The sequence below is a fragment of the Pituophis catenifer genome, unplaced genomic scaffold, assembly GCF_029215685.1.
Source record: "Pituophis catenifer annectens isolate HBS135680 unplaced genomic scaffold, rPitCat1.0.hap2 SCAF_1, whole genome shotgun sequence".
Taxonomy (NCBI): domain Eukaryota; kingdom Metazoa; phylum Chordata; class Lepidosauria; order Squamata; family Colubridae; genus Pituophis; species Pituophis catenifer.
In genome coordinates, this window is record NW_027256881.1 from 247987877 (window position 1) to 248002508 (window position 14632).

Consider the following 14632-nt stretch of genomic DNA (forward strand, 5'->3'; position numbering starts at 1 on the left):
ATTTCCATTCTGAATGCTTCCTCGCAGCCCCGATGTAGACAAATGTCCTATTTTGATTTAAAATGTAGTAGCCTACTTGTAATAGAATTGAAAAATCTCTTGGAGGGGGATGCCCCATAGTCTTCTGCCTTTGTAACTTTGGATCTTACAGATATTCATTTATTCTCTCTGCTACAGCAATAATAGTGTCAAGCTTCGTTGTTATTTCCAAATAAATGAATTTCCAAACGTCCGATCTTTGAGGAAATTTTTCTCTTTATTGAGCATAACGAACTGACCCTGATTCAATGCGCAGTTAGCACTGAACTTTGGCCCCCCAAAACCTCTCTTTCCGGTTCCCAATTCTCTGCATCTCATTGGCCATCTTCCAAGCCACTCTTGTCATCCCATCTCCGTCAGTTCACAGGAATGTCCCCCCCCCATCCCATCTCTGTGGAGAGAGTTCTTCAGGGGAATTAAGTAGGTGAAAGTTCAAGCCTCTCCTCTCCTTATGGCAGCTTGGAAGCTGACATCTAGTTTCTACTGATACATTTTTAAGAAAGTGTGAGTTTTTATTTTTAATTAAAAAATAATGTTTAATTCAATTTTGCTTCTAACATTAATTTGTTTTAATGTAATTACAGATAATACCATTTTAATGCAGATTTCTGCAATGTAAAATGACCCAGATAGTTTGGATTACAAACCATTTGGATCGCACCATAGTGAGGAAGGTTATTCATCCCCTACATGATTTCAATTAAAAATAATAATAATCCACAGCTAATTATATAGAAATGAACTTTACTACTGCATAAACTGATAATACAGTTTATGATTATACATTAATATATGTACTGTATGTACAGTATGTATGTGTGTGTGTGTGTTTGTGTGTGTGTGTATGTATGTATGTATGTAATCCTCAACTTGTTTTTACCATTCTTCCCATAGCTTACCCAGATGTTCTTTTTTGTGTTTGGTCTTCTTAAGGGCCCATCTAAGAAATAGTTTAACGTGGTCAATAATGATAAAAGGAGGAGCAAATGCAGGACGACCATGGTATTCAACAATCAAGTTGTATCGCTGAAATTTCCAGAAGATGTCTGCGTTTCCTTGAACAACCTGAAAAGTGTAACTTAAAAGGAAGAAGGGTTGTATCAACAGATCTTATTTGCTAAAGAGAAGATTGTTTTCAAATGTGTAAAGTTCTTGGTGTTTTTTTTTCTAATTGAGGAAGCAGTCTGCCAGCTTTTTTCGGTGTGATTAACAGTGACAGTAAACAAGTTTGGATTCTGCTGAGGTAAAATGAATTTCACAATTCATTTTGTATGAAACATGATACTGTAATTGTTTCAAGGGATTTGGAGAGGTAGTTCTAGGCTTTGAGTTTGATCTGAATTATGGTAATATATTCCTGGAATCTTCAAACATCGGCTTACTTGATGAGTAGGACAAATGAGACTACACCTAAGACAATGCACCATTTTGTTAAAATTTCTTCCAATAATCTCAACAAGCTGTTTGTTTCATCAGCTTGCTTTATATTTCAACTGCCATTTAGGAGATATCCAAGCATGTAATATCTACATCTGATATATTTATTTGCTACCTGAGAATGTAGCTGTTTCCACTGACTATAGAATATTTTAGGCTGCATTTGTTTTAGTGTTGTTATGTCCCTTGGTTTAAAATAGACAAAGTTTATATTTCCGTTCTTATTTTTGTTCTGTGTCTCAAAGGTACATCACCCAAAACTGGAAGGAACACAAGCTATTTAGGACTTCCAGATCAGGAAGAGATAATATGATCACATGAATAAGCCAGGAAAATCACATCAGTAGTCCTGCATATTTGAATAAGGCTATCCAACTATATTGCCATATATCTCTGGGCTAGTTGAGATCATAGTAAATATTTTCAGTGGCTTTTAAAGGTCCCAAGATGGCAGGTATATTTCATAAAAAGTCTTTTGAAGATGAATGTCTAGAACTCAATATAAGCTATAAAAAGTTCTCCCTTATTAATCTCGGGAGAAAATAAAGTTAAATAGATTATTTTCAGAGATAGAACTATTTATTTAACTATCTGCATAAATCAGCTATTGCGCAACATGTGCAACTTTATTAAGAATTTAAACTTTGCAAAAGTAACATATTTAAACTTACTAATAAAATGCTGAATAATATTACTGTAAGTCTTCATTTTAAATGGATTGAGAACCTTCCTGATTCTATCAGCAATTCTTTTTGTGACAAACCCTGGACAACCAAATTCCATTGAAATGAGTGCTAAGGAAGCAGACCAGTCCTTGACTTTCAATCATTCAGTTAATGACCACTCAAAGTTACAATAGCACTGAAAAAAGTGATACACTTATGACCATTGCAGCATCCCCACGGTCACCTGATCAAAATTTGGGCACTTGGCAACCAGCATATATTTACAATGGTTGCAATGTCCCAGTGTCATGTGATAACCATTTATCACAAGATTGGGAATGACTCACTTAAGAATTGCCTTGCTTAGCAAACCAATCTTGGTTCCAACCATGATTGTAAGTCAAGAACTAGTATGTAATATGTCAGTCCAGCGAACACTTCTCAAGAAGTAAATCACAATACACTTACTCAACAGGGTTTATTTCAGAATACATAGCTATACTCTCAGTTTGTTCATTTTGTTACTGCTTTTCTTTGCAAAACCTTTTGTGAATTCCATCTATTACACACACAAAAGATACGTCCCAGAGACATATATTATTCTATCTGGGCTATTAGATAGAAGGCTTCTTATATTTTCTTATAGACCCTCATTTTTATACTTGCCTGAACATGGCAATTAAGAGATTCATAAGCAGCACATTTGTAACCAGTAGGAAAATGACTAAGAGTATTATGACCAGCCAATTAGCGTAGGCACTGGGGCACGAGAAGTCACTCGCCGTCTGGTTCCCCTGCTGACCCAAGGTGCAGTTTTCAAAATCCATTCGAGATGCTGTGGTAGTGAAGTTTTAAAAAAGAGAAATGGAAGGAAGGAAGGAAGGGAGGGAGGGAGGGAGGGAGGGAGGGAGGGAGGGAGGAGAAAGAGAGAGAAAAAGAAGAAAGGAAGGAGGGAAGTGAGGGAAGGAAGGAGGAAGGGAGGAAAAAGAGAAAGAAAAAGAAAAAGAAGAAAGAAAAGAAAGGCGGGAGGGAGGGAACAAGGAAAGAAGGGAGGAGAGAGGGAGGAAGGAAGGAAAAGGAAGAAAGGAAAGATTGTTGAAACTGTTAAAGCTTCAGAATGATTTGCTAAAACAAGGTTCTACTACATTGAGTTTACAAAGGAATCAGGGAACTGATGCAGCTGAAACTCAGCAGCAGCATCTATAAGGGACAGGCCTAGGAACCAAAACCTCCAAGTAGAACAGAATTTAACAGGGAAACCAAAAGATGTAGCAAAAGAGGACAACTGGACCTTGCCATTTCTATCACAACTTCTGAAGAAACACCCCAGCCAAAGGATTTGGAAGAATCTGTCATAAACCTCATTGATATCACTGAATCTAACTAAAACCTAAATCCAAACTTTTTAGACTGATCTTCAAGGTGAAGGACTAGAACAGGCTTTTGCCATAGGTAACCAAAATGCTTTCATGTTTGCCTTACGCTGCTGCCTTTGTCAATTCTATCTTATGCAAATGATAGCTTTACCCACGTGCAACTAAATGTTTCTAGCTGGTATGATTCAGTAATAGGACTTATAATGCTGTGCAAATCGGCACCCTCTGTTAAATTTTGAATTGCTATCTGGTTATCCTGGTGGATTATGCCGTTCATCACGGTGAATACAATAAAAATATTGCAGTACAGATGACTTCAGATACAGTGCAATGAGAATGCTGTGGACTGATTTATTATCATCTGCCAAAGCCCCTTTAATCAAAAAGTAGGATTGCTGAAGTACTGGAAATTAAACTCACAATCTATTTTATCCAGTGGAATTTGTCCAAATATTTGAAGGTAGGGACGATAAAGGACCCTCCTGAAAATCCACTCAGCACGACTGTCATCAGGATGAAGCAAAGCTTGTGTGGCTACACCGTACGCAATAAGCCACACACTCAGGAAAAAGAGAAAGAAAAAAACATCCTTCATCTGTAAAAATAAATAAATAAATGCACAACTAAAACCTGAAACTATCTTCCCCAACGTTTTGTCCCTTCCAGATGTGTTATAGTCCCAAGACATCTGGAAAAGTCAAGTTGGGGGCTACTGGATTAGAAACATTCAGAGAGAATCACAATGGATTTCTTTTCCTTGTCACCATGTATTCTCAAAAATCCTTTTTCATGCTGAACTAGGACCTAGACTTATTGGAAGGACTATTTTGTTTAATGCATGCTGCACAGATATGTTAGAATGCAGTTATTAGTCATATATCTAGTCAAATTGAGCACACACGCACGCACACACATTGGAAAGAAAAGTTTCCTTCCTGCGGCTTTTGCAGGAGAAATCACTTCAGTTTCTTTTAACTTCTAGTACTTCCAACTTAGGAGAAGTCCCTTCAAATATATTGCATTTAGAAGATAAATATAAGCATCTCCTAAGAGTGGAATTTATTTTTATTTCTTCAACATTATGTTATACTGACTTTCTCCTCAAAACAGTGTCCAAGATAGCTAACTAAAATTAAAATAGTTTTAAAAGTTGAGGTAAAAAGTAAAAGGAAGCAAGAAAGAAAATTTAAAAAAAAAAGGGGGGGGGGTTTGGCAGGTTTCTAAACACAGAGGGGAATACACAGGGGTGAAATTCAGCAGGTTCCGACAGGTTTGGAGAACCGGCAAATATCACCTCTGGCTGGCCCCAGAGTGGGGTGGGAATGGAGATTTTGCAATATCCTTCCCCCAGGAGTGGGGTGGGAATGGAGATTTTGCAATATCCTTCCCCCCAGGAGTGGGGAGGGAATGGAGATTTTGCAGTATCCTTCCCTTGCCACACCCACCAAGCCACACCACATCCACCAAGCCACGCCCACAGAACCAGTAGTAAAAAAAAATGAATACCATCACTGGGAATACATGACGGGGAAGAGCATTTTGTGTGTTCCCAGCACAGACAGCAAGGAAATCTTCAACAGAGTGCCTGGTAGATGTCTTAGTAAGTTGATACATTAATAAAGGCATATACAGGGGTGGATGTAACGATACTTAGACATTTGAAATTAATAGCATAATTTCCCCTGAGCCTGCTGGATTGAAAACCCAGTCCAGCCCCATTTATTTTCATTTCTTTCTGCAATGTTGCACTTACCATTCTTTCCACAATGATAATCTTTGGGCCCAGTTGTTTATGAATGGCAAAAATATGAATCAGTCTCAGAGTGAACACCATAAAATCAATTGCGAATACTGTTCGACCATCATGAAAGGTTGAATTAAACATTCTGGAGGGTGAAGAAATATTCTTGTATTGATATTTAATTTATGCGTTCCCTTTCTGCCCTGATAAGAGGACAAAGGCAGTTATCGTGGAAAAGATGCAAAAATAAAGTAAAATAAAATAGGAACACAATAGGAAGGTATAATGAAAACACAAACACATAACTATCAATATCAGACTAAAACAGCTCAAACTACATTCTTTTATAAATACAGGTGTAAATTTATGTTTCCAAAAGTATGGGCGTAAATTTATGTTTCCAAAAGTATGGGCCATAGCTTGCAAATAATGCTCTCTCCATATTCCCAAGGAATACTTTCTGAAATTGGGGGAATCCTTACAGACGTCTCGTCAGCTAATCTGATCCAAGATCATGACAAATCACTAGGTGTCCAGAAAGCAATTAGCAACCAGTACTGGTTTTTCAGGCATGATAAGGTTTTCATTTTGAACTATTTAGATATTTGTTTATGTGTTTATTTATCCCATTTATATGGCAGCCCATCTTGCATAACAGTGACTCTGGCTGGATTAAAAACTCAAATAAATACAGCTAATTAATAACAAATAGCCTTGTTGCTCCTGGAAAAGAGCTATGGCAACTATACCAATAAGAATAGCAGTCATCTACCCCATATTTCTGTTGAATTATAGCTCTTCTGGTTTGTACGGACTGAATTTTTCTAGGCATCCTCTGATTCTTACAAGAACTGAATAAGTTATTCCTTGTTTTTTCCCCCCAAGACATTTCTGATTCTGAACTAGTGATCTTTTCATAATCTCCATTTATGGTAAATGTCTATGGAAATTCTCAGTCATCCAGGCCATGGTTGTCTCAAAGGTGCTTTTTCAAGAGGCAACTGGACTTTCTGTGTTTTCTTCAAAGACGTTTTTTCTTCAAAGCTGAAGAAACTTCTTGGATGAGAAGTGAAGCATCTTCCAAGAAAAACCGTAAAGTCCAGTTGCCTCTTGAAAAAGCACCTTTGGGTCCACTTATGATAGTTATCTACCATGCTTGGCCACGTATTTTCTCAGCACTGTATCATCTCTTCTGTCGCTACCTGTAATATCATACTTTTTTTAAAAAAAAGGGGGGGGGAAGAGAGAAGCATATGAAGTCACATACCTGCAAGTGATTCCAATGATGAACAAGAAAATAGCCAACATATCACATTTGTTCCAATTATCTTCTACATAGAGCTTGAATTTTTTGATTAGATTCATGCCTCCATCAGTAAAGAAACTCTGCAAGTTAACAGCTATTATGTTAACACTTTCATTTCTTCATCAATAGTTTCAAAATTGAGTATGAAATATATGACAATTGAAAATAAGGATCACTTTTTTCCTAGCCTTCCTATATGCATCTGAATAACTAAAAGGTCTTTCATTCCTGAGCATCCTACTATTTGTATGGGCTTGGATCAGAGGTGGTATTCAGCTGGTTCAGACCGGTTCATCTGAACCGGTAGCGGAAATCACAGGTGGGCTCACCCACCCACCCCTGCTCTATGCCATCCTATTTAGGTTTTTAGGCCGGGCGCATGCGCAGAAAGTATACGTGCCAGCAAAGCACATGTGCTGAAGGCCAGGCTCATACGTGGATGCTCGCGTGCTCATATTTGCAAACTGGTAGGGAAAGTAAGTGAATACCACCCCTGGCTTGGATGGCCCTCCTGACATAGCCATGTTGTTTATGCCAGCCTATACTTAGCACCCTTAGATGGGATCTACAGAATCGGAAAATTAATTCATTGATTCTGAACTATACATTGTACAACTATACATTTTCTCAGGCTTCATGATTATAGGATACTGTGGCTTTTGTGGGAAAGAGGGAACCTACCACTTTAATGCTCTTGCATTCTGACAAAGTCTTCATACTCTAATTTGAGACATCATGGAAATACTTGTGAGTCTATATTTGTAGCCCAAGAGCAATTTATCACTGAAGCTATCAGATTCCCAGAGTTGTTGAATATAAAAGTTGAAATTAAAAATCAGCACGGACTAAGCTAGACATTTGCATGGCATCATACTTGCTGATGTGTTTGCATCAATGTCCTAAATCCCATTCAGTTTTTCCTGTGCCAAAATTTAATGAATGCAATCAATATTGACCGTAGCTCAAGGCTTTTTGCATAGCTGCAGCTGAAAAAATGCAGATACATACAGTTCCTCTTCAAAGGGGAGGAAGTGGAAAGGATATGAAATAGTTGAAGTAATGCAATAATTTATTCTTATCAACCACTTGCAGATTTCTACTTCCTGAAGCCATTAATAATCTAGAAGGACCCATTCTTTCCTCTTGACTGTATAAATCTTTCAGCACAGAAGCTCCAGTCTGGATCAGGATGCTAGTGTCTATAGTAAAATACTAGCATTTTTTTCCTTGCTTTTCCTGCCATGTTCTGGTTTAGAGAGGTCCAGTGACCTGATAAATTTAGCAACCTGGCAGACAGCACAGAGTAAATCACCAACCTGTCTGATTTCTTCCAAAACTAGTGTAAAGACCCAGAAGTAGAGTATGTTCTCCTTGATAGCAGGACCTTTAGGTGGAGGTTTAAAATCCACTAACAAGACGTAGGCAAATAGAAAGAGAAAAGCAAAATACATAACAACATTCCCCATAAAGACTGTAACAGGAGCAGTCCAGAATTTTTTCCAGCGGGTAAACATAAATGTTGCATAGGTAATATTCCCAGAGGCAGGTTCTGCTTCTAGTCTGGCATCAGCCCTGCAAAAGTGAAAGAACAGACCCATAGCAATGCATTTCTTGACATGGTTCTGCCAAAGGCTCAGACTAGCTTTAGAGAGAGGTTGATCATTCTATTTTCCCCAAATTCCTCCATAAAAATTAAGCAACTGCATCCAGATAAGTTTTCTCCCCAATTCAATAGTAATTGCTATATTTAAATAGCTCTATTCCCCACCTTATCAAAGTATGGGGATATTTAATGCATCTTTTTAACAATGACAGCCAATGAAATCTTCACTTCGTTGATACAACTTTGATTGCTCTCATTGATTCCAGTGGTAAGTTGATGAATAGATACCCACGTTTCCCCCCGAGGTTCAGATCATATTGACATAAATTCAGAATGTTTCAGGAATGAGTTCCTAAGATCCATCTATTAAGAATAGCAAACAGCATCCAAAGAACTGATGAATACAAATCTCACTGCAAGTCAAATTTACATATCTATGAATACCATAGTGGTGGCATCACATTCTCTCTAAAGTGACCCTTAATGAATTGAAAAGAGGTTTGCGTCTAAACAGCATTTCTAATCTGCATTTATGATCATTTATGAGTAAGCATAACCAGATTTATGATAACAAACATCTAAATATGTGACTAGAATAGATGTAAATGATATTTGAAATGATATTTCATGGAAGGTGAACAAAGGTGTAGAAAGATGCTCCCTAGATCAGATAAGGGAGAGGAGAGCTGCATAATGGGCAGAGAAAGAAGTTCAGAATGGATCCTTCCTACCCTATCAGGCTACAGGAGATCTGTATTTTCAGACTTGCAAAATTCTGTTAACATAGATTTACAATAAATTAGAATTAGCTCAACTGGTTGTGTTTTCTGTCCATCTACCTACCGTAGGAAGGCTGATAATAGCACATTTAATGAAAACTTGGAGAGGGGGAGTGCAATAGCATTTTAACCCTGGAAATCAATTTAAAATACTCCAGAATAATTCTCCCTGAATGCAGCATAGCTTACTTCTGTGTTGACAGGCACAGGGCAGAGATTTTGAAAGAGAGTCCCATCTCTTTGTCTTTATGGACATTTGTGGACATCTGATGTCAGAGCATCCAGGGTTGAAGAAGGGGCTTATAGAAGCTTCTATAGCAGGGGTGTCAAACTTGATTTCATTGAGGACTGCATCAGGGCTGTGTTTGACCTTGGAGGCCGGGGTGGTGGTGGTCATGGTGGTCATGGCCAGGATAGGCATGGTCATGGTGGTCATAGCACAGGACTCGTGTCGGGGGCACCTGTGGTGGCCAAGTGCTAAGGCAGGACTTCCCTGAGACCCTCCCTGATTCTCATTATAATCTCCTTCCTTCCTTCCTTCCTTCCTTCCTTCCTTCCTTCCTTCCTTCCTTCCTTCCTTCCTTTTCCTCTTTTTCCTTCCCTCTTCATTCTCCTTTCTTCTTCCTTCCCCTCTTTCTTATTTTTTATTCCTTGCTCTCTTCCCATCTTTCCTTCTTTTTCTTTGTCTTTCCTCTTTCCTTTTCTCCTTTCCTGTCCCTTCTTGCATGTTCAAATGCAAAAAGGGAAACATTTCTACTTTTGTTTTGTTTTTAGCTTTTTTTTATAGCCCTCTGCCAGTGAAAACGGAGTGCACGCCATGCCACGCCATGCCACCCCACCCCCCCGAGCTCTGTTTTTGCTGGCAGAGGCAAAGGCCGGTCCTTTGGTATTTCCAGCCCATCCCCACAGGCCAGATCTAAGCACCCCACTGGCCAGATCCGGCCCGCGGGTCTTGAGTTTAATACCCCTGCTCTATAGGTTGAATGAAGATTAAAATAATACCAACAATGGAAAGTCAATGGACTTTGAAACTAATAGAGCTAGCTGACATATAGCAGAATTGACTGCCTTGCTTAGAGACAATACTTTGACTAAATTTCTTGTGACTTGGAGACCACTGTTTTCTCCTTATCTTACAAGATAAGGGGAAAAAATTTGGAATTTGAGGACTAGTGAAATAGTGTAGTTTTTCAAACATACAGTTATTCATATTTGACTATTTATTGTGTGTTAAATTAAAATTAAGAGAGGACACTATTATGAATATTGTTTTTTTCAGAATGTTGATTAGTGCTTTATGGTATTTTAATTGTTGTTATTACTTAGAAAGAAACAACCTAGAAAGAGGTTGTTGTATTGTTTTATTACCTCTATACTAGAAAAAGTTGAAGGCCATTTTGATTATATATTTATTTGATGCATTTTTTTTCTGTTACTTTTTAACTTGTTCCTTTATTTCCCTCTGGCTTTCCTTTTTATGTTAGTCTAAATTGTAATATTTGTTTTTGAAATTGAATTTTTTTTAAAAAATCCAAATTATATTCTGATTCATGGAATGCTCTCCAATGGACATGCAACTTTAATGATAGCATACTTTCCTTAAGACACTTTGTAACAAGGCTACTGGTGGATTTCATCTGATATAGCGTCTCTTTTGGTTATTTCATATTTATATTGCTGTTCTGTAATTCACAGTGTGACTGATGGTGAATGATAATGAACACTAGGAGCAGATTCTAAGGAGAAGGACATGTATAGAAAGAAAGCTTTCGAATGAAGCTCAATGGAACTGACTCCTACTACAGTTTTTAAATTTCCCCTGGCACTTTTATTAAACATTAAATGTAGCCATTATAAAAAGAGCAATTCCTTTGAGCTCTGGGTGAGCAAGTCTGCAGTGAGGTTATACATACATTTGATATGAGTGCTCATCCGAGCCATTCCCATAGCAACAAACTAATATTTAAAAAAATGCAGTAATAATTTCACTGCAGGAATATTAGAAGCAAAGGTGGTCAGAGTGTATATTGTATTAAAATTCATCCATACAGCGGAGGAAGCAGAATTCAAGCTGCCTAGTAACTATTAAAGCTTGGGGTTTTTTCAGCATATTTTTTTAAAAAACCACAAACCATCTCTTTGTACTTAATGGAGCCACAGTGGATTTAGATCTTGCCATTTACATTTAAGTAACACACCAAGAATTTATATATTTTAACCAAAGTGACAAGAATTTGGCATCCTAACTAGGGGCTGAGTTCAACCATCTCCTAAACGACATATTTGCTTGACTCTATACCCCAGGGGTCGGCAACCTTAAACACTCAAAGAGCCACAAAGGTCCTAACTGGAAGCTCCCCGTTCAATTCTGGACCTGACAGGAAGTCCAGTTCCCCCACCATAGAGTCTCCTCCTAGTGCGGTATCCTTTTTCCTCCACCTATCCTAACCAAAAGCCTTATCAATTGTGGAGCTGACTAGCGACAGGGAGCCGCAGCAGGGGGATGAAAGAGCCACTTGCGGCTCCAGAGCCGCAGGTTGCTGACTCATGGTATACCCCATTCATTTCAGTGGAGCTTAGGGGCAACAAATATGTTTCATAAAGCAATGGGAGTTTCTTGGATTTGCATGTCCACTGAGAATTGGAGGTATAAAGGTAATTATTCCCAATGATCAAATATCTATAACCATAATTTTGCTATTGTTCTTTTTGGAGGAAAGCATTAATAGGACTGCATCATTTAAAAAAAACAAACAAACTTCTAGATCTCCCCAAACAGATTTCTGCCAAATGGCATTCAGTCAGAACTGAAGAAGATTCTTGGATGAGAAGTGAAACGTCTTCAAGCAAAACAAAGGAACTCCAATTGCCTTTTGAAAAAGCATAGTTTTGGGACAACTATGACCTGGATGAATGAGAATCTCCATAGACAAAAAGGCATACAGTTCTAACTTCTATAGACATAATGATAGAAAGCCCTACTTAGCCCCATGAAACATTTCAATATATGCAAAAGGAGAAGCCACACAGTTGCGACTTGTGGAAGGGCACTGACATGCTGTATTTTTCTCCGCATTCTGCAGCATTTGCGTAGATGGATTTTCATACTCATAAAAATAACTGTTAAACATAACAGTTAAAAATAACAAATTGAGGGATTCAAATGTTTAGTAAAGTACAACTTCGACATTGTAAAGAAAAGTACATCCTTCATCAATTTTAAATCACACTCTATATTTAACATGGTTGGATGGTCATAGCAACTACAATTAATAAATGCATCTTTAAAAAATATTTCTAGGGCCATGTATGTAATCTTACTCTGTTTTTGTGTAGGACAGCAAAGTCCTTTCTGTATCAAGGCGGTCAAGATCTTTGAATGATTCTGAGTCCTCCACTGACTGTGTCTCCTCACTGCAAAGAAATAGATTTAATGCTTAATGATATTGAAAACAAATTTGTTTTTTCACAGTTGAAATGACAATAAAATTTTCATTTTTGAGATTGATACAAAAATGCTGCAGTAGCATGTACGCTGGAGCTCAGCTAGGGCAATGCTCGCGTGCCTACCAATATGGCTCCACGTGCCACATGTGGCACGCGTGCCACAGGTTCGCCACAGTCCTATTTCATCTAAATAGCCTGGTGGAAAATATACATGTGGAGCTGGCAGTTATTTATTTATTTATTTATTGGTTCGATTTATATGCCGCCCTTCTCCGGAGACTCAAGGCGGCTTACAATACATTAAGCAATAGCCTTCATACTTTTGTATATACCTGCTTAGTAGGGCTTTCGCCCCCCCCCAAAGCGGTGTTCTTTTTTATACAAAGTCAGCTTATTACCCCCACAAACCGGGTATGGTACACTTTTGCCCAAGGAACTTTAGGAGTGGGGAAGAGAACAGTTGTGAGACTCTGGAAGTACAATTTAGGTTGTTAGGTATGGAAGCTCAAAGCAAGTATCTAAAGACAGGTTTTTTTTCCCCTTAAAGCAGTGGCATTAGCAAGGGCCAAAATGGATAAAATGCCAGACAGCAAGACAAAGAAACAAGGCTGGGATGGTAACACCACTTCTGCCATCTGCTATTTGGATGCCACTATCAGCACCCCTATGGATGCTTCCCTCTTGAAGTATACCTTTTCTATGCACAAGGTTAGTTAGCCCAAGAGAAGCTGAAAGTTCTCAAGATGTGAACAAAATGATACCCTGAGAAAATGAACCTGAGCTTCACAAGATGCAGGGAGATGTTTTGGGACACATAGGTTTTTATACAAGGGACATACATTCTTTCTGAGACAAGTTCAAATCTGGCTGCTGATACATCACTTCAAATAGTATGTATAAAAAGCTTTCTCTCAGTGGTGCCTTTAGAAACAAAAGGGAAATGAATAGACATGTCCTCTAGTGCCCGTGGCATCTCTGAACTCTGAAGTCTGGCTACAAATTTGTCAGTACAGATTTATAGTAATGTTTGAAATTTAAAAAAAATGAAGTAGTAAGTGGCCACCCTGGAGCTCAAAACTAAAGAAAGGAGGCATTACAGCAAAAAGCAACACAGGAAGCAGCTCTCCATTTAAAGAAAAAGAAACAAAGGAAGACAGAAATAGCTTTGAGGTCCTAACAGAGGTGAAAGCTCTAGTTATTTAGAGAAAGAAGAAACAAGACAACTGAGCAAGAAAGCCAAAGGTAAAACCCTGAAAGGCAGAGGGGATGCGGTTGTGGGAATATAGACCCCTCCCATACAAACATACACAAAGAAATGTGTTTGTTTTCCTCTGTCCGAGTCTGCAGTAAAATGGCAAAAATGCATCTCTATCATCAAGCTTTTTGCTATTGTTTTAACGGTATTTTATTCGAATTGATGTCAATTTTTCATTGCATTGATTTTATGGATGGTAGACTACTTTGATTGCTCCTACAAATCAGGAAGACAGGGCATACATTCAACAATTCAAATATTCTCATATTCTAGAGGCCAACTCTTAAGAAGTAAGCCTACTTCAACTACTTCTGTCCATGTTACATTTAGTCTTTCTAGTTGCTTTAAAATTTACAGAAAGAAACCCAAGGGTTCTAATAATTCACTTGCAACTCTTCATTTGTTGCAAATTGTTGCAGAATCAAACATTAAGAATATTTTAGACTTTATGCTCCTCACCTGAAACAGTTCCCACAATGCACTCTTTACATCTTTTTCAATATTATAGCCGTAATATTAATAAATAGGGAATCATATTCAGGTCTAGATGTCACAAGGGTTTTTTTTCCATTTGCAAACTTTCATTCTTCTTGCTATTTCCTAGTTTCTGTTTTTCTTAGTTCTTCCAGTACATTTGCTACCCTTTTTCGTTCTAGGAACCTTCTACATCAACTTAATAGCTCTACTAGACGGAAGATAGGTAGCACTTCTGACTGCTTTCCAACCAGAGGTGGTATTCAGCAGGTTCTGGCCAGTTCTGGAGAACCAGTAGCGGAAATTTTCAGTAGTTCGGAGAACCAGTAAATACCACCTCTGACTGGCCTCGCCCCCATCTATTCTCTGCTAGCGAATTCTCTGCGAGTCCCAGCTAATCGGGAGGAACTGGGGATTTTGCAGTAACTTCCCCTGGAGTGGGGAGGGAATGGAAATTTTAGAGTATCCTTCCCCTGCCACGCCCACCAAGCCACACCCACTAAGCCATGC

General features: G+C 38.3%; 1 protein-coding gene across 1 annotated transcript in view; it reads right to left on the reverse strand.

Annotated features, from left to right (window-relative positions):
- Positions 1-14632, reverse strand: part of TRPM5 (transient receptor potential cation channel subfamily M member 5) — a 45212-nt gene that overhangs the window by 4402 nt on the left and 26178 nt on the right. The window contains exons 15-21 of the mRNA XM_070957420.1: positions 12268-12360; positions 7881-8136; positions 6526-6644; positions 5271-5403; positions 3938-4112; positions 2808-2976; positions 939-1117 (exon numbers count right to left, since the gene is read on the reverse strand). Coding sequence (XP_070813521.1) covers positions 939-1117; positions 2808-2976; positions 3938-4112; positions 5271-5403; positions 6526-6644; positions 7881-8136; positions 12268-12360 — 1124 coding nt within the window. The remainder of the gene's footprint in view (positions 1-938; positions 1118-2807; positions 2977-3937; positions 4113-5270; positions 5404-6525; positions 6645-7880; positions 8137-12267; positions 12361-14632) is intronic.